The following is a 23,518-nucleotide window of genomic DNA, read 5'->3' on the forward strand; positions in this document are numbered from 1 at the left end:
TTTTGTTCCAAAAATATAGTTTTCAACTTTAAACTGTTTTCCTAATTTTAAACTGTTGAACTGTTTTATTTGTCAAACTACTTATGGATTTTAGAATTTATGTCCTTGTTTTACTAGTAAAATCAGTTGCTTTCCTAGTAAGATTGTTTAAAATTAAAATCGAACAAATATTTCACAGTGCCAATTCATATTACTCTGAAATTTTTTGGTGCTATATTATATATTTTTAGTGCCTAGCTTTTTGAAAGCAATTTAGTTTTCTTATGTTTATTATCTTTATTAATATCATTTAATCATAATAAGTGAGAACTCTGAAATCCTGAAGATGTCTATAAAATGTAGACCCTATTAGGCAATTTTTAAATCATACATATAGTTTGTACATTATATGAATACTTTTTCTCATAAGATTTTATGATTTTTTGCTTTGCATTTTGCATGTGCTTTTCTGATTGTTCATTTTCTACTTCAGTTGTATTTCTCAGTTGTTGTCCCTCAGACGATGTTAAACTGTTTTTTTTCCCAAGAGCTAGGAATCATATCTGATCACACTGGGACTTCCCTTCACTGTCAGTCTAAGAGTTTGCATTTTTGAGGTTTAGGAAAAGAAAAAAAAGGAAGAAAGAAAGAAATCGTATCTTAGAACAAAGAAGCTGCCACATGGTCCCTCGGTATCATGTTATGATTGACACTTGGTAGAAAGAAGTATGGTGGCGTTTCAGTCTAGTGTAGTCTCCTCCAACTAGAAATTATTTTTCTTTCTTGCTTTTAGTCTTCTAAGTTCTCGTACCAAAATAAAAAATAAATTGGACTAATGTTTACTTTTATGTGCTTCTTTGAAAGTTAGATTGAAGTGTGTACGTGATTGGGGTGTGTGTAAGTTTTCTTGCCTCGGCTGGTCTTGAACTTCTGGGCTCAAGCGATCCTCCCACCTCGGCCTCCCAAAGTGACTGGATTACAGGCTTGAATCACCTTGCTTGGCCCCTCCCATTTTTTCATAGTTACGTTGTATTTTGATGTATTATTTTACAAAGATTGGCCAGTTATTTTGCTATTGAACATAGAAATTGTTTCCAGGTTTTTTGGAATTATGACCAACGTTGCTGTGAGTTTTACTTATATAATTGGTGTAGGTTGCTTTCCAAGCTGAGACTTCCCTTCACTGGCAATCTTAGAGTTTCCATTTTCTTTCTTCTGTATTGAGTCTATTTTTCCAGACTCCCTTGTCTTCCTTTGCATTAAGTTACTCTGTAGAAGGATGGAGTGTGGCAGCCAGATTTTTAGAGGTCTTAAACATCTCAATGTCTGTATTTTGTCTTCCATACATGATTGACAGTTGAAGTCTAGACATTACTTTTTTAAATCTTTTTTCTTTCTTTTCTTTCTTTTTGAGACAGGGTCTCACTCTGTGACCCAGGCTGGAGTGCAGTGGCACAGTCTCAGCTCATTGCAGCCTTGACCTCCCAGCTCAAGCAATCCTCCCACTTCAGCCTCCCAAGAACTTACCACCACATGCACCACCATGCCTGACTAATTTTTCTATTTTTTGTAGAGAGAGGGTTTTGCCACGTTGCCCAGGCTGGAGGCATAATTTTTAAATTGCAGATGATTTTAATTTGGAATTGTGAAGACCCTCTTCCATAGACTTGGAGATTCCAACTTGCTATGGAGCAGTCTCTTATCATTCTGACACGTTTTCCTTTACATGTGATTGTGTTTTATATTGGAAAGCTTTTAGGATTTTAAGAAAATGTGATTCCTAATTGATGTTTTCTTTAAAAAGTTATCTCTCTTAATTCATTTTCTAATGCTTATATGGCTACCTAGTTATCCCAGCACGTTTTATAGAAAAATAGGTATTTTCAGACTCAGAGCAAGGTCATTTCTAAATTGTTTTCTTCTCCATTGATTTGTCTGTCTTTGCATCAGTGGTGCCCTTCTTATTGCTTTGCTAAAAATCTTGCTATCTGGTAGAGGAAGTCCTTTCCACTTTGGATATTCTTAGCCCTTTCCATTTGTTATAAATTTTAGAATCAACTTTTCCAAGAATCAGCAATTTTCCAGAGAAAAATCTGTTCGGATTTTGATTGAGATTGCAATGAACTTATCTGTTTGGAGGAATTTGCATCTTTACAATTTTAAGTCTTCCAGTCCACAGACATGCTGTATCTACTCTATTTAGGTCTTCTTTAGTATCTGTCAAAGTTTTATAGTTCTCTCCAGAAAGATAATAAACATTTTTGTTAGACTTACTCCTAAGTACATGATAGTTCTTGGTGCTTTTATAAGTGGTAGCTTTTAAATTTCATTTTCTGGCCAGGCACAATGGCTTACCCACCTTGTAAGCCAGCACTTTGTGGGGCTGAGGTAGGCGGAGATCAGGACTTCAAGAGTAGCCTGGCCAGCATGGCGAAACCCCGTCTACTAAAAATACAAAAATTAGCCGTGTGTAGTGGCATGTGCCTGTAATCCCAGCTACTCAGGAGGGTGAGGCACGAGAATGTCTTGAACCTGGGAGGCAGAGGTTGCAATGAGCTAACATGTCTGCACTCCAGCCTGAGTGACAAAGTGAGACTCTGTCCTCAAAAAAAAAAAAAAAAAAAATTTATTTTCTGATAACTCCATGTTCATATGAAAAAGTCAGTACTATTTCTAATGTTGATTGTTGTGTCTAGTGAAACTTGCTAACTCGTGTTCTAACAATATACATATAAATTTGCTTGGATTTTTTACATGCTTAATTATGTCTTATATGTAATTAATGACAATGTATTTCTTCTTTTCCAATCCTTTTACTTTTTCTTTTACTTGCCTTACTGCATTGAGTGGTACAGTGTTGGCAAGGAGTAGTGTCAATGTCTTGTTCCCAATCTCATAGAAAAGCCTTTAGTGTTTCACTATTAAATATGATGTTTGCTGTTGGTTTTTGTAAGTATCCTTTTTCAAGTTAAGACGTTCACTTCTGTTGGGAGTTTAAGAGTTTTTCTCACAATTGAGTACTGAATTTTTTTGTGTTTTTTGCAGAGATGCGGTTTTGCTATGTTGCTCATGCTGATCTTGAACTCTTGGCCTCCCAGAGTTCTGGGATTATAGGCATAAGCCACCACCCCTGGCCTGGATATAAATTTTGTCAAACTCCTTTTGTGTATTACTATGGTCGTATTGTTTTTCCCTTTAGCTGTTCATGTGTGGTGAATTACACATGTTAATGCAATATTAGTTCTAATGTTAAAACAACCTGCAATTCCTGTTATAAATCCAACATTGCCATGATATATTATGAAAAAATTGCTGGATTTGTCTTGCTAATATTTTGTGGAAGATTTCAAATTTTAATTCATGAGATTGGCTTGGAATTCTTCATATATTCTTGTTAAGTTTTCATATCAGATTTATAATTAGCCTCATAAAATAAACTGGGAACTTTTTTTTTTCTTCCGTTCTTGAAAGATGTTTCATTATGAATATTTCTACTTAAAAGTTTGGTAGAATTTGTTAAAGCCATTGAGGCCTGGAGTTTTCTTTAGGGAAGAATTTTAAAATAGATAATTCATTTTCTTTAATTGTTAACGGGATGATTCAGGTTTAAAGTATATCTTTTTTTTTTTTTTTTAACCTTCAGCCAACTCACTCCATATTGTATCTTTTGACCAGTTTTTAAGTTGTGGTGTTTTTCTCAGAATTTGTCCATTTGATCTACATTATAAAAAATTTGTCATATGGTATTTATGGTATCCTCATTAACTTTATTGACTTTCTACTCCTTGTGGAGCAGGGCTACCCCATAGGCAGTGTGCCCAGAATAGCTCTCATTAACCTTTTGATGTCTATAGGATATGTAGTAATGTCCTTCTTTTCCTCTTGATTATTTTTTATCCCTTTTTTTTTTTTTAATCTTTTTTTGCCAGAGGTTTGTCAGTTTTATGAATCTTTAAAAAGAACCAAGTTTGGGTTTTGTCAAGCCTCTCTGATATGCTGTTTACTACTTCATTAAATCTTGCCGTTTTATTTTTTCTTCTTCAGGTTTTCTTTGCTGTTCCTTTTCTAATTTTTTTTCTTTTTTTTTTTTTTTTTTTTTTTTTTTTTTTTTTTTTTTTTTTTTTAGTGCAGTGGCCTGATCTCAGCTCACTGCAACCTCTGCCTTCTGGGTTCATGCTATTCTCCCACCTCAGCCTCATGAGTAGCTACGATTACAGTCCTGTGCCACCATACTCGGCTAGTTTTTTTGTATTTTTAGTAGAGATGGGGTTTCACCATGTTGGCCAGGCTGGCCTCAAACTCCTGACCTCAGGTGATCCTGAAGTGATCCTGACTTCAGGTGCCTCTGCCTCTCAAAGTGCTGGGATTACAGGTGTGAGCCACCATGCCTGGCTCTAAATTCTTTTAATCGATTCTGTCTAGAAATAAAATGGAGATTCTTATATAATTAAAAATTTTTAGTAGCTTTTTTTAAAAAAGGAAACATGAAAATTTTTTTTTTTTTTTTTTTTTTTTTTTTTTTCTTTTTTTTTGAGACGGAGTCTCGCGCTGTGTGACCCAGGCTGGAGTGCAGTGGCGCGTCTCGGCTCACTGCAAGCTCTGCCTCCCAGGTTCACGCCATTCTCCTGCCTCAGCCTCCGAGTAGCTGGGACTACAGGCGCCCGCCACCACGCCCGGCTAGTTTTTTGTATTTTTAGTAGAGACGGGGTTTCACCATGTTAGCCAGGATGGTCTCGATCTCCTGACCTCGTGATCCACCCGCCTCGGCCTCCCAAAGTGCTGGGATTACAGGCTTGAGCCACCGCGCCCGGCGGAAACATGAAAATTGATATATTTTATGTAATCCACTATCAAAAATATTATCATTTTAACTTGTAATCAATAAATTAATGAGAATTTTTTCCTATCACACCTTCAAAGTCTAGTGTGTATTTTGAACTGTGCAGCTATAGGTGGCTACTTGTTATTCAGCTTTTCTAAAGATTGCATATAAGACTATATATTTTCCTCTAATTACCACTTTCATTGCATCTCCTATGTTGGTTTTAGTGTGTCATTGTCCAGTATACAATATTTTCCTATTTCTATTATTATTCTTTCATTGACCTGTTAGGTTAAAAATAAATATATCTTAATTTGTTGCCATTTTGGGGGGGATTTTTTTAGTTATCTTTTTGTTACAATTTCAATCGTAATAACCTTGTGTTCAGAGAACATGCTCTGTGATTTCAGCCTTTCAGCCCAGTACAGTCAGATTTTATAAATATTCCTTGAATACTTGAAATGAATGTATATTCTACAGTTCTTGGGTATGATGTTCTTCATAGGTCTATTAGATCAAGTTTTTAATCCTGCTCTTTAAGTCTTCTGTTTCTTCACTGAATGTTCTTTTGCTTTTGGTTTGTTCGGCAGTTAGAGTTTCCTACTGTGTGCCTAGTTTTCCAGTATTTGTCTTGTAGTTGTGATTTTGTTTTGTATCTTTTTTTTTTTTTTTTTTGAGACGGAGTCTCGCTCTGTCCCTCAGGCTAGTGTGTAATGGCACCATCTCGGCTCACTGCAGCCTCCGCCACCTGGGTCCAAGCTATTCTCCTACCTCAGCCTCCTCACTAGCTGGAATTACAGGTGCATGCCACCATGCCCTGCTAGTTTTTGTATTTTTAGTAGTGACGGGGTTTCACCATGTTGGCCACACTGGTCTTGAACTCCAGACCTCAAGTGATCTGCCCACCTCAGCCTCCCAAAGTGCTAGAATTACGGGTGTGAGCCTCCACACCTGGCCTGCTTTGTATGTCTTGAAGTGATGTTGTTAAAGTGAGTATGAATTAGAAATTGTTATGTCTTCTTGGTGAATTGAATGTTTTATTATGAAGTGACCCTCTATAGCTCTAGTAATGATTTTTACCTTAAAATATATTTTGTGGGCTATTACTTAAGCTCAGCTGGCTTGCTTTTGGTAGTGTTTGCATGATAAATATTTTACCTTCTACAGTTCTGCATCTTTTTAGATATCACTTGTAAATAACATATATTTATGTAAATATATATGTAAATAACATATTTAAAAAAGAACCCATTTTCTCTTAACCCATATAGTCTTTTAACAGAAGCATTTAACCCATTAATATTTATTGTGATTGATAGATGTTTCATTCAGTCTTTTATTTTACTTGAAGTATTTTATTTGACACATATGTTTTGTCCTTTTTAGTATTTTTAAATTGTATTTTCTTTCACTCTACTAGTTTGAAAGTTTTACACGGTTTCCATTCAGTTTTCCTCCAAATTAAAACATTTATCTTTATAAAAATATGATCTTAATAATTCTGTACTCATTCTGGGCATGGGAGGCACCTTAGAATACTTGAACTCCAACTATTCTCTCAGCTTAGGTTACTGTTGTCATACTTTTATATGTTTCTTAAACTCACAGATACGTTTATATAATGTTCATTTAAATTTATCTTCGTATTTATTACTTTTTGTTAGTCTGTATTGTTTGATGTATTTCAGACCTCCCATCTGAGATCATTTTCCTTTTGTCTGAAGTATGTTCTTTTGGAATTCTTTTTAATGTAGGTTTACTGGTAAATTCTTTTTCTCTGAAAATGTTTTCATTTTGTCTTTATTCTTGAAGAATATTTTTGTTGTATATAGAATTCCAGGTTGGTGTTAGTTTTTCTTAGCATGTTTAAGATGTTACTCAGTCATCCTCTTCCATTGTTGATAATAAGAAATCAGCTGTTAATCCATTTTTTTTTTTTTTCCAAGGCAAGGTCTCGCTCTGTCACCCAGGCTGGAGTGCAGTGGTATGATCTTAGCTCACTGCATTCTCTGCTTCCTGGGCTCAAGCAGTCCTCCTACCTCAGCCTCCTGAGTAGCTGGGACTACAGGTGTGTGCCCATCTCATTTTTATATGGTTTTTAGAGATGGAGTTTCGCCTGTTGCCCAGGCTGAACTTTTGAGCTCAAGCAATCTACCCACCTTGGCCTTCCAAAGAGCTATGATTACAGGCAAGAGCCACTGCACCTGGCCGTATTGCTTTTTTTGAAGGCAATTTTGTTTTCTTGTGGCTGTTTTTAAGATTTTCTTTGTCTTTTGTTTTTCTCAGTTTCACAATAATATTTCTTGTTACAAGTTTCTTTTTTATTCTGCTTGGGATTTATTGGACTTTTAAGTCTGTGGATTATATCTTGAAGTTAGTGCTAGAAAATTCTCAGCCACAATCTCTTTAAATATTGTGTATTCTTTCTTTTCTTTTGGGACTGCAATATACCTATGTTAGACGTTCTCTTTGTATCCATTACATCTCAGTGGGTTTTTTCTGTGTTCGCTCATTTTATCTTTTTGAGCTCCATTCTGGCTGTACTAATAGGTTTACTATTTTTCATTTCATTACCTCTCTTTAACCATGCCAAATCTATTTAATCTTAACTTCTATTGTATTCTCTAACTATAGAACTCCTATTTTATTCTTTTTTGGACTTGCTAAGTCATCTTTTATGGTTTTCAGTTCCATGCTGAAGTTTTCAATATTGACTTTTATCCCCTTGTACGTGCTAAGCTTAGTTGTTTTTATAGACTCTGGTGATTCAAAAATCTTACATCTTTTGGTAGTCTCTTTCATTTGTCCACTGTTTCTGTTGATTCTTACTCATGGTATTTTAATTATTTGTTATTTTTTTTTTTTTCTGTTTAGATACATTCTTTGAAAAATAATTTGGAGGAATATTTGATTCTTATGAACATGGCATTACTCACCAGAGAAGATTTTTTTGTTCTACCAGGTGCCTAGGAATGCTAACAGTCTGGGACCACATAGACCACCAGGTGATGAGACAATCCTGGGAGTCCTGTTTTACTTTGGGCCATCTTTTCTCCCAACCCTGTAGGAATAGTCATTCAGATCCTAGCTGCAAGCTAGGAGATGGTTTATCAGAGCCCAACCTCGAGGGCTCTGGACTTTGGCTACTGTCACCCCATCATAACTGAGCTTCATGGATTGATTCTTTTCTTTCAGATTTTCTTTTAAAAATCTTTGTCTTTTTTTTTTCTTCTGAAAGATTCCCCAACATTACCATTCCCCTCTTCTGTTGACTTTTTGGCTCTCATTTTGAATTTTCAAGAGTTCATGTTCTCTATCTTCGTTTAAAAAAAAAATTCTTATATCGTGGATGAATGTCATTCAGGATATCTATACATACATGCGCATACCTCATTTTTATTGCATTTCACTTTATTGCACTTTGCAAAGTGACATTTTTTACAAATTCAGAGTTTGGCAACCCTATGTCCACAAGTCTATCAGCACCATTTTTCTAACATATGTGCCCATTTTGCCTCTCTGTCACTTTTTTTTTTTCTCCTGAGACAGGGTCTTGCTCTGTCACCCAGGCTGGAATGCAGTGGTATAATTATGCCTCACTGCGGCCTTGACCTCTTGGGCTCAAGGGATCCTCTTGTCTCAGTTTCTTGAGTAGCTGAGACTGCAGATGTGTGCCACCACACACCCAGCTAATTTTTAAATTTTTTATAGAGATGGGGTTTCCCTATGTTGCCCAAGCTGCTCTCGAACTCCTGGGCTTAAGTGATCCTCCCACCTCAGCCTTTCAAAATGCTGGGATTACAGGCATGAGCCACAGCACCTGGTCTCTGTCACATTATAATAATTCTGCCAATATTCCAGACTTTGTCATTATTAAATCTGTTATGGTGATCTGTGATCAGTGATCCCTGATGTTATTGTCTAATTGCTTTGGGATGCAGTGAACCCGTGAGAGTCATCCATGAGGGTTGGAATCAACTCTTTCCAAAATCCTGTTAATCAAGAGTGAACTTAATCGACTAATGTTGTGTATGTTCTGACTGCTCCACCAATCTGTGGGTCCCCTATCTCTCTCCCTCTCCTCAGGCCTCCCTATTCTCTGAGACACAATAATATTGAGAATAGACCAATTAATAACCCTACAATGTGAAAGGAAGAGGTTACATGTCTCTCACTTTAAATCAAAAGCTAAAAATTATTAAGCTTAGTGAGGAGGGCATTTCAAAAGCTGAGAGAGGCTGAAAGCTAGGCCTCTTGTGCCAAATAGCTAGCCAAGTTGTGAATGCATAGGAAAAGTTCTTGAAAGAAATTAAAATTGTTACTCCAGTGAACACATAAATGTTAAGTAAGCAAAACAGCCTTATTGCTTATGGAAAGAAAGTCTGAATGGTCTGAAAAGAAGATCAAGTCAGCCAAAACATGCCCTTAAGCCAAAGCCTAATCTATAATAGATCAAGGCCCTAACTCTCTTCAATTCTGTGAAGGCACAGAGAGGTGAAGAAGTTGCAGCAGAAAAGTTGGAAGCTAGCTGACCTTGGTTTGTGCAGTTTAAGGAAAAAAGCCATCTCCATAACATGGAAGTGCAAGGTGAAGCAGCAAGCACTAGTGGGGAAGCTGCAGCAAGTTATCCAAAAAATCTGGCTAATGATGAGGGTGGATACGATAAACAACAGATTTTCAATGGAGACAAAACACCCTTCTATTGGAAGAAGATGCCATCTAAAGCTTTTATAGCTAGAGAGAGGTCAGTGCATGGGCTTCAAAGAACAGGCTGATTCTCTTGCTAGAGGCCAGTGAAGCCAGTGAGTTTAAGTTGAAGCCAGTGCTCATTATCATTCTGAATATGGTAGGGCCCTTAGGCATTATGCTAAATCTATTCTACCTGTGCTCTAGAAATGGAATAGCAAAGCATGAATGACAGCATATGTTTATAACATGATGTACTGAATATTTTAAGCCTACAGTTGAGACCTACTGCTCAGAAAAAAAAAGATTCAGTTTAAAATGTTACTGCTCATTGACAACACACCTGGTCACCCAAGAGCTCTGATGGAGATAAACAAGAAAATTAATGTTGTTTTCATACCTACTGACACATCCATTCTTCAGTCCTTGTTATTTTGACTTTCAAGTCTTATTATTTAAGAAATACATTCCCCAAGGCTGTAGGTGCCATAGATAGTGATTCCTCTGATGGATCTGGGCAAAGTAAATTGAAAACCTTCTAGAAGGGATTCACCATTCTAGATGCCATTAAGAATATTGATGATTCTTGGGAGAAAGTCAAAATATCACCATTAACTGGATTTTTGGAAGAAGTTGATTCCAACCCACATGGATGATTTGAGGGGTTCAAGACTAGTGGAGGAAGTCACTGCAGATGTGGTAGAAATAGCAAGATAGCTAGAATTAGAGTAGAGCCTGAGGATGAGTGAAATTGCTGCAATCTCATGATAAAAATTTCCTGAGTTGCTTCTTAAACAAAGAGGTTTTTAGAGATGAAATATACTTCTGGTGAAGATGTTGTGAACACTGTTGAAATGACAACAAAGGATTTAAAATATTATACAGACTTAGTGGATAAGGCCACTGCAGGACTTGGGAGAATTAACTTCAACTTTTTTTTTTTTGAGACAGAGTCTTGCTCTGTCACCCAGGCTGGAGTGCAGTGGCATGATCTCAGCTCACTGCAAGCTCCGCCTCCTGGGTTCACGCCATTCTCCTGCCTCAGCCTCCCGAGTACCTGGGACTACAGGCGCCCACCACCACGCCCGGCTAATTTTTTTGTATTTTTAGTAGAGACGGGATTTCACCATGTTAGCTAGGGTGGTCTCGATCTCCTGACCTCGTGATCCACCCTCCTTGGCCTCCCAAAGTGCTAGGATTATAGGTGTGAGCCACTGCGCCTGGCCTTAACTTCAATTTTGAAGGAAGTTCTGTGGGCAAAATGCTATCAAATAGCATTGCATGGTACAGATAAATCTTTTGTGAAAGGCAGAGTCAATTTATGTGGCAAACTTGATTGTTGTCTTATTTTAAGAAATTGCCACAGCCACCCCAGCTTTCAGCAACCACCACTCTGATCAGTCAGCAGCTGTCAACACTGAGGTAAGACCCTCTACTAGCCAAAAGATGATGACTCGTTAAAGGCTCAGATGATCATTAGCATGATTTAGCAGTAAAGTATTTTTAAATTAAGGTGTGTGTGTTTGTGTGTGTGTGTGTGGGTGTGTGTGTGTATATATATATATATTTAGTGCTACTACCGTACACAAAATGGATTGTAGTGTAGACATAACTTTCATGTGCACTGGGAAACTGAAAAATTCATGCGACTCACTTTACTGCAGTATTAGCTTTGTTGCAGTGGTCTGGAACAGAGCCTTCAATATCTCTGAGGTATACTTGTATTTATTTATTTATTTATTTATTTTTAAAAAAACCTCTGTATTGGCTCTCTTTCCTTCAGATTCTAGTTTTTGTTTGTTTTGGCCTCTCTTTTATGGTGGAGACTTTATTGAAATGTGTGGTGATCCTTGGCTGCTAACTTATATTTGAATGAGGCATGAAAAGTTCATTGGGAGCTCACTAGGCACTGGGGTGCAGGGCCTGAATTCTCAGTATCTTTAAGCCTATTCTGTAGATCCTAGCTCTCCATCTGCTGCTTGGGAATTATAAAGGCCTTCCCACCAGGGTTTTGGGAGCTAAGCTGTGGGAGGAGGCTGGGGTCTCATTGTTCAGTATGTAGACCTTCGCTTGAACCCTACTGCACTCCAGTGCCCCTTGGTTCACAGAGTAACGTGGAGTGGGGGTTGGTAACTTTTCCTGCAAAGGAACAGATAATAAATATTTCCTGCTTTGTGGGTAATGTGATCTCTGTCACAACCACTCAGCTTTGCTATTGTAGCGTGAAAGCAGCCATAGAAAATATATAGATGAGTGAATGTGAATGAATTCCAATAAAATTTTACTTATGGACACTGGAAATTGATTTTATTTTATTTTATTTATTTATTTTTGAGACGGAGTCTTGCTCTGTCGCCTAGGCTGGCTTGCAGTGGCACTATCTCGGCTCACTGCAACCCCCGCCTCCCGGGTTCAAGTGATTCTCCTGCTTCATTTTCGCGAGTACCTGGGATTACAGCCACCCACCACCATGCCCAGCTAATTGTTTGTATTTTTAGTAGAGGCAGGGTTTTACTATGTTGACCAGGCTGGTCTCGAACTCCTGACCTCAGGTGATTCACCTGCTTCGGCCTCCCAAAGTGCTGGGATTACAGGCATGGGTCACCATGCCTGTTTTTTTGTTTGTTTTTGTTTTTCGTTTGTTTGTTTTTTAGACAGGGTCTCGCTCTGTCACTTAGGCTGGAATGCAGTGGCACAATCTTGGCTCACTACAACCTCTGCCTCCCAGTCACTTTCAAGAAGTGATTCTTGTGCTTCAACCTCCTGAGTAGCTGGGATTACAGGCATGCACCACAAGGCCCAGCTAATTTTTGTGTTTTTAGTAGAGATGGGGTTTTGCCATGTTGGCCAGGCTGGTCTTAAACTCTTGGCCTCAAGTGATCTGCCTGTCTCAGCCTCCCAAAGTGCTAGGATTATAGGCGTGAGCCACCCCACCCAGCCTAGAAATTGAATTTCATAGCATTTTCATGTGTCTTGAAATACTGGTCTTCTGACTTTTTTCCCCCAACCATTAAAAAATGTAAAAATCACTGTTGGCCACAGCCCTAGCAGTAAGGTGTTAGGGAAGGCTTGGGGCAGGGATCTGACTGCTCTTTATATGGACTTCTTGAGTTTCTCTTGTGGAGTTGCTTCTCGTGGGAATTCCTTTCTGAAGAACTTAGGTTTCAGCTCTTCCCACCTTATTACTAATAAGCTTGGTTAAAACTTTGAAATCTGTCTCCTCTACTCATTCTCTTTGTGTTTTTATATCCTTTCATTTCTTTACTGTCATTTTAGGAGAGTTTTGGAAAGTAGAATGATGCATGTATGCAGTCTTGCATGTTCCTACTTTTATGCTGCATTTTTTAAAAGTCACATCTACCTTCATTTTAATACCTTTGTTTCTCTAAGAGTAAGAAATATCTTCTGCAGGATTAGAGGTCAAGAAACTTTTTGCTTTCCTTTTTTGCTAGAATAATAAATCATTCTGCTATTCTTTTTGGTTTTTTTTTGGGAGGGGGAGAAGGATGAAAACAAATTCTTTGGCTTATATGTTGATTAGAGAGTGGAAGGCAAATCCAAGTTAATTTCTACCTAGATTTATGTCCACTGAACTTAGGTCTGCGTGTATTTGTTCTGCCGTATTTTTGTATTATTATATTGTTTCTGATTTACCGTATGTTAAATTATTTCTGGCTTAAGTCAATTTCTAGAATATTCTGTTAAATTTATTGTTTTCAGTGTAAAAACCTATGGTGTAGATGTTAACCATTTTTAAGATGTAAACGATTTTATGAAATATTTCCCTTTAATGCTAGTAAAACTTGACCATGATGTCTGGCTTTGTGTGGGCTATGTGATCTCTGTCACAGCTACTCAGCTCTGCTGTTGTAGTGTGAAAGCAGCCACAGAAAATATTTAAATTAGTGAGTATAGAATGTGTTCTAATAACATTTTACTTACAGACACTGGAAATATCGTTGCAAATATTACCCATGTTTCAGAGTTAGCAAGTAGGGAGAAAAAACCTGGAGAAATCCTTGACACATTTTACACTGTCCTACCCATCACTTTCTTACTCTAGTAGGCAAAATGAAAGCTGTTTTAACTGTAGAAGAGAAGAGGAGGCCAAGAGGGAAAGCCAGGAAATAGGATAAAATTTTTTAACCACAGTAGGAGCCTGTATCTTTCAGTTGGCTGAGGCCTTCGAGACCATCTGATGTAGAAACGTTCCAGCCTTGCTCTGCATAGGAGTCACCCAGAGGAGAGCTTTCACCCGGAAGAGAGCTTTCATCTGGGCTTTTACTGAACTCTCTCAAAGTGACTTTTGGATGGGCAGTCAGTTTGGGGAACCCTTGTTTTTTTTTGTTTTTTTTTTTTTTTTTTTTAATAGGTCTTTCCCCTACCAGATGGTTACAGATGGTAAACTGAGTCCAGAGATGCTAATTGTTAGGTCACACTGTTGGGTTGGAACCTAATGCGCTGCACCAAGCATAGTCTGAATTCCATAGGCCTGCATTCCTGGTTGAATGCAATCTTGCATGTTCTTCCATGCATACATAGATTTTAATTTGCATGGATTTGCTGCTTTTTTTTTTTTTTTTTTTTGAGACAGAGTTTCGCTCTTGTTGCCCAGGCTGGAGTGCAATGGCGCGATCTTGGCTCGCTGCAACCTCCTCCTCCTGGGTTCAAGTGATTCTCCTGCCTCAGACTCCTGAGTAGCTGGGATTACAGGCATGCGCCACCACGCCTGGCTAATTTTGTATTTTTAGTAGAGATGGGGCTTCTCCTTGTTGGTCAGGTTGGTCTCGAACTCCTGACCTCAGGTGATCTGCCTGCCTCGGCCTCCCAAAGTGCTGGGATTACAGGCGTGAGCCACTGCACAGGTTTGCTGCATTTTGAAAGTATGATTGTTGTTAGATTTTGCCAGCTAATGATTGCTACAGAAAAGTTTGTTTTACAGGTACAAAAATGTTCCTAAAAATTATGACTTACTGTTTTTATGCTTGGCTCATATAGCCATATCTTGTTTGCTCCAAATGCTATGACTTGAGTGGATAAGCACTTTTTCTTTGGAATAGTGTTATCCATCAAGGACTCGGCCAAGGATCAACACTTACATCATAGCTATAACCAGCAGAGATTTAAATTTTAAATCTGTAATTAATTAGAGATTTTCTTCAAATTGCAGAGCCAGTTGAATGTCAAAACTGGAGAGGACCATAAGTACAGCCTCCAATAATTCATAAAAGATTTGTCTGAAAGTATTACGGAAGGGATATTCATGATCCTTTTTATTTTTATCTTTATTTATTTGAAATAGTTTGAATAGTGTTTGAACCGAGTGAACTCAGGGTTTTTTTCCTACCCTTTTTAAAAATAATTTTTTTCTTATAAAAGATATATTCACAGTTAAAAACTTTCTGTGGTGCAGAAGGATATAAAGTGAAGCAAGTTCTTTGCCATCTCATTCCCATTCAATAAGGAAATAGGGGTTCCTTGGGTATTTATTTGAAGATATCCTTCTGTTGGCTATGGCTCTGGGACCATAGTGTAAAATCTGAGGAATGATGACGGAACTATTGACAAGTTGAATTCATTGAGTGGACAAGGAGAAAAACAGCAATCCCTAGGAAGGAACTGGCTGGATAAGTATAAAATATTTCAGGCTGGGCACGGTGGCTCATGCATGTAATCCTTGCATTTTGGGAGGCTGAGGCGGGCAGATCGCTTCAACTCAGGAGTTTTAGACCAGCTGGGATAACATGGTGAAATCCCTTCTCTACCAAAAAAAAAAAAAAATTAGGCATGGTGGCATGTACCTGTGTTCCCAGCTACTTGGGAGGGTGAGGTGAGAGGATTGCCTTGAGCCCAGGAGGTCAAGGCTGCAGTGAGTCGTTACCGTGCCACTGCACTCCAGCCTAGGCAACAAAGCAAGGCCCTGTCAAAAAAAAAACAAAACAAATACAAAAAAAATTCTGTTTCTCTACTAGTTGCACATAACAGCAAATTTTACTCTTCAGAGAATAGTCTAAAATGCAGAACAAGCAATCAAAGCTCCTGAGATTCCAGAAGAGTTTGAGGCCTCCCACATCCTTCGCCACCCCTTTATCATCTCTTTCCGTGTAATTCTGAGTATGGTGATCTTTTTTTCAAATGTACAGAGCTAAGAAGTAGCAAAGGAGGAGAGAGTGCTGAGTACAGCTGATGCTGACAACTTCAGACCAATAGCTTAAAAACATGCAAGAAAAAAACATAATCGGATGAGAAGATCGGCATACTGAAACGCAGATACAGACTTCAAAGTTATAGTCTGTACTTCACTTCGTTTTGAGGGCGGGTTAAAGAAGAATATAAAAATCAGTAGTTTGCTATAGGGAACCCTAAACCATCAATAGGTGTTCATTATAAAACTATTTGTGAAAACAGCAGTTTGTGGTAAGGCTGAATGACATGTTATTATATTCATAATATATGTTAGTAATTTTCAGAATCCCAGTTAAAATTATTTTATGTTTGATTTTCAGTTCCGCTTACTTATATGATCATTTCAAGAGATGTAATGTTGATTGCTGCTGTTTTTTATGTCAGATACCGAACTCTTCCAACACCAGTGAGTTTGTTTCCAAAAAGTATTCTTTTAGCATTGCATATGATTTAAGGAAAAAACAAAAAGATATTTTTTAAAGTCAACCTCTTTTCAATTGATGGCACGTGAAACCCAGACCAGCCAGCCCATATCCCTAGAAGCAAATTCTTTAAAGGTGTTTCACATAGGTCCGAGACATATTGTCTAACCTCTACCATGGATAGTCTAGAATTGGTTTTAAAAATCACAGTTGTATGAACATGGAACGATTTGTTTGCATGTTTATTCATGAGCTCTATAAATATTTGAGCACAGACGTGTGGCAATTAACCTCTTTTGGCTCCCAGTCTACTGAAAATAGAGCGGTATTTTGTTCATTTTATTTTTTAATTCAAAAAAGAAAATAGTGAATAAGGGAATTTTGAGTTTAGTAAAATTTTATAAAGCAACTTTATAGGTATTGTGTTTGAATTTTACAGCAATTGAGAAATCTATAAATTTTTTAAAACTCAATTTTCAGTATATATTGAATGTATGATTTATAAAATTATGTTGTTACCTGACTATAATAACAAAATGTCTATTTTAAATTAAAATGTCTATTTTAAACAATAAATTAATTATCTTTTTTGGTCCTCTGCCAGCGAACACTTGCCAAGTATTTCAATCCTTGCTATGCCACAGCTAGGTTAAAACCAACATTCATCAGCAAGGTAAGAGAATGCAATGTTCTTTTAAGTTATCCCTTTGTAAATTTTTATTATATGGGATATAAACGTCAGTCAAGAACAGCTGAAAATGAGACAAATTTAAATGCATAGAGTATAGAGGCTAGAGAGTGGCGTTAGGCAGGCAACTTTAACCCAGTTCTTTTGTCCTCCATTTTTTTTGGATCATCCTTTACATGTTGTGCCTTGAGTTGGTGGTCTGAGAATTTAAGCTCTGAATGACGTAATTGGGCCACTGTTCAGGTAAAGGGAATTGAAATGTAGTTGTTCCTTTTTTTTTTTTTTTGAGACAAGGTCTTACTTTGTTGCCCAGGCTGGTATGGAACTCCTGGCTTCAAGCAGTCCTCCTGCCTTGGGCTCCCAAATTATTGGGATTACAGGAGTGAGCCACCAAGCTTGGCTGTAATTGCTTCTTGATTGAGTTTCACAGATTATGAAGAGTCCCTTGTGGTTTCACTCCCCTCCTCCCTGTGGTGAAAACACCAAATGGCCGTTCATTTTCAGGATTGACAGTTAAGTGGAAAGGCGTAGGAGAGTAGGAAAAAGTTTTGTTCACTGATAAACAACTGCTACTCTTAGTTGTCCATTCTGTTTTCCTGAGCATTCAGGACAGTAAGTATATGCCAGTCTGCACACAAAAAGGATACTGTTAATGCCTCTCAAACCATATTTGTTTTTCTAGTAGTTTTGATAAGTTTTCCCTGTTAATTCTTTTGTCCCATATTTAATGTCAAGGATTTAACAAGTTAAGAATGCCCATCCTTTTTGGGAGAGAAGGGTAGTGGCTTTTGTACAGAACTCCCTGGGGTGGACTTCTACCTACATGCATAGGGTTTGGGTTTTTTTGTTGTTTTTTGTTTGTTTGTTTGGCTTCAAGTGACTTGTATTTATATTGTATTTGAGTGTAGCACTACATGGAAAGTGGCTTAAAGAGGTACAGGGACAAGTGCCTTAAACCCTTATAGGAAGTCCTTCAGATAAAATTTATTTTTTATTTTATTTTATTTTATTTTTAAGATGGATTTTTTGCTCTTGTTGCCCAGGCTGGAGTGCAGTGATGCGATCTCGGCTCACTGCAGTCTCCACCTGCCGGGTTCAAGCAATTCTCCTGCCTCAGTCTCCCAAGTAGCTGCGATTACCGGCGTGCGCCACCATGCCCAGCTAATTTTTTTGTATTCTTTAGTAGAGATGGGGTTTCACCATGTTGGTCAGGCTGGTCTCAAACTCCTAACCTCAGGTGATCCACCCACCTCGGCCTCCCAAAGTGCTGGGATTACAGGCGTGAGCCACTGCGCCCGGCTATTATTTTTTAAAATGAAGTGTCATTTGGCTGGAGAACGGGTGATAGAACAGAGGTGCTTGTCTGCTTCACTCCCGTTTTCATACTTTACAGACTCTTCCATGGAATGCTTCTCATGATGATAGAGGGAGTGTCCAGTGTGTTTCTTGTTCTATTTTCTTTTCTCCCCAGTGCTGTCTTTTAGTGTAGGGAAGCCTACTCATTTCCTCCTTTAGAGAGGTTCTTTTATGGAGATGAGTGCTTTGTCTTTGAAATAGGGTCTTGCTCTGTCCGCCCAGCCTTGAGCGCAGTGATGCAATCATAGCTCACTGCAGCCTTGACTTCCCAGGCTCAAAATATCCTCCCACATCAGCCTCCCAAGTAGCTGAGAGTACAGGTGCACGCCACCATGCTTGACTGGTTTTTAACTAGCTGGTCTTGAACTCCTGTGCTCAAGTAGTCCTTCTGCCTCAGCCTCCAAAAGTGTTGGGATTGCAGGCATGAACTACTGCATCTGTCCTGAGATGCGTGCATTTTAATTTTCTAACCTCACAAGGTTTGACAGGTAGGCAAGAGAGGAACATCAGATAAGGCCCTAGGAAATCTAGGTTCCAGCTTTGGTTCTGTTGTCTGCTGTGACTGCAGGCAAGTCACCTAACTCCTTACTCTTTTACCCATGAGGAGGTAGCCTAGTTATTTTCATATTCTATTTTAATGGGCAGTTGGAAAAAAGGCAAATAATTTTGTAACATTTTTGAGTTGCTGTGGGAATTCAAGGTAGTGGTATTTTCTGACAGTTGTCATTACTCTCACTCTTAAGGGCAGCTGTGCAGACAGATGGGTCAGTTAGTGAAGTTGACCCTTTTGTGTGTGCTCACCTGTGAATGCAAGCTTCTTGGGCAGGGACAGTGTAGATGAACCGCAAGCATGCTGAGGGTATGTCGTGTTATAGTATAATGGGCTGTGCTTTTGTCTTGAACGCTTGAAATAGGATCCAGTTAGCACTATTCACTTAGAACTCTTTCTTTTTTTATTTAGGTAAATACAGCAGTCCAGTTAATCTTGGTGGCAGCTTCTTTGGCAGCTCCAGTTTTCAACTATGCTGACAGCATTTATCTTCAGATACTGTGGTAAGCTAAATTTAGAATCACTGTCTTAGAATGTCAACAGAATGACTTATTGTGATAGCCCTAGAATGACCTTGTTCTTACAGCATTTATCGAGCACTGACTGGATAAAGCTGTGGCTATATTTTGTGATTGATACCATTGTTAAGACACTTCCTGTGAAGTATGAGATGTAGAAGTTAGCTTTCATACAAATTAAAAGGGATAAACGGTACTGATAATGTGTTAGGGTTTTGGAGGAAGAGATAACTTCATAGGAATAAGAGGGACGGTTTCAGGGAGGAGGTGGTGTTTGATGCATGAAGTATAGGTGGATTGTGTAGGACTCAGAGGAGGCCACTAGGTGAAAGACAGGGCCTAAGCCAAGAGACAGAGTGTTGGAGAGAGGGTAGGGAAGCTGAGTCCAGCCTGTTGAAAGGGTTGTTGTAGGAGGGAAAACTGGAGAAAGGAGTTTGAATTTTATTATACTAATTGCTTATTTATCATCTTAAAAGTGTGTCAAATTCATGCTTTCAGAGTTCAAAATATGTCACATTGATATTGGAGTATTATATTTTGGCACAATTTTAACTAGAATTAAAATTATCTTGCTTGGTACAGTCTGGACCAGAAAGTGGTGACTAATCACAGTCAGTTAAGCCAGGCACGCTTTTAAAAAATGACAACTACTCTAAACTTTTTAATTGAAAATATTTAAGTGTACATTTATCCCAATTCATCTTATACCTTCTGATATAGGATGAAGACTTTTTGAATGTAGGTCCATCAGTGGGAGTTTTCTTTCTTGGATAAACTACATCCATAATACAACCTCTCTAATTTTCATTTTCTACTTCTTTAAGGTGATGCAAGAACTTAAAACATTTACAAAGCAGTCTAAGAACTGTTTAGATTTTTTCCCTAGTCTTTTCACAATCATCTTGCCTATTTATTTTGACAGTACTTTTTTTCCCTAGATACCCATGAAAACAGAGACAGTATTTTTTTTTAATCAACTCACCTTTATTGAGTCTTTTGTAAAGCATCCAATGTAGTTTTCAGAAATAGCAATTTAAAAAAAAAATTTTGTTTGTTTTTTTTTTGGAGACAGGGTCTTGCTCTGTCACCCAGGCTATAGTGCAGTGGCATGATCATAGCTCACAGTAACCTTGAATTGCTGGCCTCAAGCGATCCTCCCACTTCAGCCTCCTGAGTAACTGGGATTACAGGCATGTGCCACCACACCTAGCTATTTTGGTTTTTTTTAATTTAATTAATTTTTTTTTTCTTTTTTTTTTTTTGAGACGGGTTCTCACTCTGTTGCCCAGGCTGGAGTGCAATGGCCTGATCTCAGCTCACTGCAGCCTCTACCTCACGGGTTCAAGTCATTCTCCTGCCTCAACTTCCTGAGTAGCTGGGATTACAGGCACCCACCACCATACCTGGCCAATTTTTATATAGTAGAGGCAGGATTTCACCATGTTGGTCAGGCCGGTCTCGCACACCTGGCCTCGATCCACCTGCCTCGGCCTCAAAGTGCTAGGATTACAGGTGTGAGCCACTGCGCCCAGCCACTAATTTTTTATATTATTATTTTTTGTAGAAACAGGGTCTCACTATGTTGCCCAAGCTGGTCTCAAACTCTTGGCTTCGAGCAATCCTCCTGCCTCAGCCTCCCAAAGTGGTAGGATTATAGTCATGAGCCTCTGCGTCCAGCTAGAAATAGCAATTTTTCTAACACATAGATTTCATTGGTTTCTGAATTTAGTATATCAAAGTGGCATGAACAGATTCAAGATCCAACAAAAGGGAATCTTGATTCTGCCTCACCTAATAAAAGCAGAAGTGCGTGGGTGCACTAAAAAGTAATCTCCTAGCTGTGGGCATTCAGCATGCCACGGGCATCAGTTGATGTCATTTCAAGGAGAATCCAGTTAAGGGTAATTTGGTAAAGAAAGCTGAAATCTATTTAAAATTACTCAGATAACTTTAGAATTCTCAAAAGCTACAGGAAATAGAGTCTGGTACCCTGAGCAGCATGGAGCAGTAGAAGGAGCATGTGGGCTTTAGAGCTGAAACCAAGTCAGGCTCAAACATAGTTCTTTGATAAGCCCTGAGCAAGTTCTCCGGGTCTTCCATTTCCCCCTTCTGGAGGATGAGTTTGTTGTAAGAATAAAATGAGAATGTAAGACACCTAGAGGATGCCTGAGTAAAAAATGACAGTTGCTAGTAGTAGTTATTTGTAGGGCTCATTACCTAGAATAATTTTGTTTGACATTACTAATTAAAATGAAGTCTTAAAGAAAAGCAGTGTATTTAGACTCTTGTAGTTGAGAAAAATTACACCACAGAGCCCTTTTTACTTTTTTTTTTTAGACGGAGTCTCGCTCCGTCGCCCAGGCTGGAGTGCAGTGGCACATCTTGGCTGACTGCAGGCTCCGCCTCCCGGTTCACGCCATTCTCCTGCCTCAGCCTCCTGTGTAGCTGAGACTAGAGGCGCCCGCCACCACGCCCGGCTAATTTTTTGTATTTTTTTAGTAGAGATGGGGTTTTACCGTATTAGCCAGGATGGTCTCTATCTCCTGACCTCGTGATCCGCTCGCCTTGGCCTCCCAAAGTGCTGGGATTACAGGCATGAGCCACTGCACCCAGCCTTTTTGCTTTTTAAATAGATCTTTTGCATGTATTCATTATGATTCCCATTGCTACCGTTTTTTAGACTTGACAACTAAATTTTATTTCTTTTCTTCCATAAAAGGTGTTTTACAGCTTTCACCACAGCTGCATCAGCTTACAGTTACTATCATTATGGTCGGAAGACTGTTCAGGTGATAAAAGACTGATGAAAGCCATCTATCACCGTTAGTAAGGAAGCAGTATACATCAATGGGAACAGGGCCCGTGGAAATCTACAGGAGTTTCCCTATTTTGGTGTTCAGCTTGAAAAAGGACTTGTCAGAACCAACCATGTCATCAAAATTTAAGTAATGTGCATTGAAAATAAGGTTGATCATGGGAATATGCAGAATTTCCAATGTATTTTTAAATACAAATAAAACTATAATTTAGAATTTTTAATCTTAGGTTTCTTGATTAATTTATAAGAGATCAATTATTGTCAGTCTTTTTTATATGTTTTCTACAAACATAGTCCAGAGCATGGGCAGAGTTGACACCTCTCTTAAGTCAAATTTGGATTGCTCACAAAGCACTAGGAAATGTCGTGGGGTTCAAATATATATCCTACACAACTGGGCAATACATTTTTGTTTGATTTTTAGGTCTGTGTATACATTAACAGTTCATGTAGTTAATACCTGATCATTTGGGATAATGAAAGTGAAGTTAGTTGTAGATGAAGTAAAGTTAGAGATTTAAAATGCAGTAAGTTTTTAAGATAATAATCAAACAGAATAGAAGGTATGAAGTTCATTTTCGGTAGTCTTCCAACCTCTCAGGTGCCTAATAATTTATGTATGAGGATAACAGGTGACAAAGATAGTCGAGATACGAGAACGTGTCTATTAGTCTTTGCGTCTAAAAGGCAGTGAGTTACATTCCTGCCTTCCACTGTGTTTCTGACATAGCAATGTTTGCTATCGGAACCTGGATTCATGTATTATGTAAATAATATCAAGCTGTATATTTTTCAAAGGTTTTTTAAACTTTGGAGACTCTTCTTTTGTTAAGAAGTTAAAGGAATAAAAGAGCTGGAAAAAAAATTGTACCTTCAACTCGGGTTGTTCCATATAACATACTTATTCTCTGCTGTTACATAAGTTTTCCAGTTCACAAAGTCCATTCATGTACATCACTTACACTTAAATTGTAAAAATAATTAGTCTGATCATCTGACTTTAAAAGAGTCTTGCTACAAATACATCATATTTAGGAGAATGCGGGATATGGGGAATGGGAGAAGACGACAGTCCAGGGGTAACCGGTTGCTGCTGCTTAACAGTAGAGGCCTATTGTTGCCCATTGTCCCTGGTTTTAATCCAAGCCTATTACAGAATACTGCAGTGAGATTATCCATTCTCAGCCTATTGAGCTGCATTAAATTAGAATGGGAGGCTGTAAGTAAAACTCATGCCTCTTGGCCAGGCATTCTGCACCAGTGTGTCCCTCTGTGGCTTGCTGGTCCTGGCTTCTTTGTTCTCAGACCGGTGGCTGAGCTGCACTTGGCTTGGAGCATACTGAAGCCTGCAGCCAGGGACAACACCATTGAATCAGATGGAGGGGGTTGAAGAGGCAGAGAAGGGGGCATGTGGCTGGCTATTCTTGCTCTCTGGAGAACAGCTTCATTGTTAGGAGTAAGGCTGAAGGTGGACTTCCCACTGCTGAACCACC

General features: G+C 38.4%; 1 protein-coding gene across 3 annotated transcripts in view; it reads left to right on the top strand.

The window, feature by feature from the left end:
• The window catches only part of CRLS1 (cardiolipin synthase 1), a 32,740-nt gene extending 9,850 nt beyond the window's left edge, over positions 1-22,890 (top strand). For 2 of the 3 annotated variants that reach the window (XM_025399418.1, XM_025399419.1), the window contains 4 exons: positions 15,994-16,079; positions 16,700-16,768; positions 19,101-19,192; positions 21,927-22,246. In XM_025399418.1, coding sequence (XP_025255203.1) covers positions 15,994-16,079; positions 16,700-16,768; positions 19,101-19,192; positions 21,927-22,011 — 332 coding nt within the window. In that variant the 3' untranslated portion in view covers positions 22,012-22,246. Of the gene's footprint in view, positions 1-15,993; positions 16,080-16,699; positions 16,769-19,100; positions 19,193-21,926 lie in introns of all 3 variants that reach the window. The other variant, XM_025399417.1, reaches the window with a different exon arrangement.
• The last annotated feature ends 628 nt before the right edge of the window (positions 22,891-23,518 follow it).

This window comes from Theropithecus gelada, chromosome 10 (assembly GCF_003255815.1).
Source record: "Theropithecus gelada isolate Dixy chromosome 10, Tgel_1.0, whole genome shotgun sequence".
In the NCBI taxonomy this organism is placed as follows: domain Eukaryota; kingdom Metazoa; phylum Chordata; class Mammalia; order Primates; family Cercopithecidae; genus Theropithecus; species Theropithecus gelada.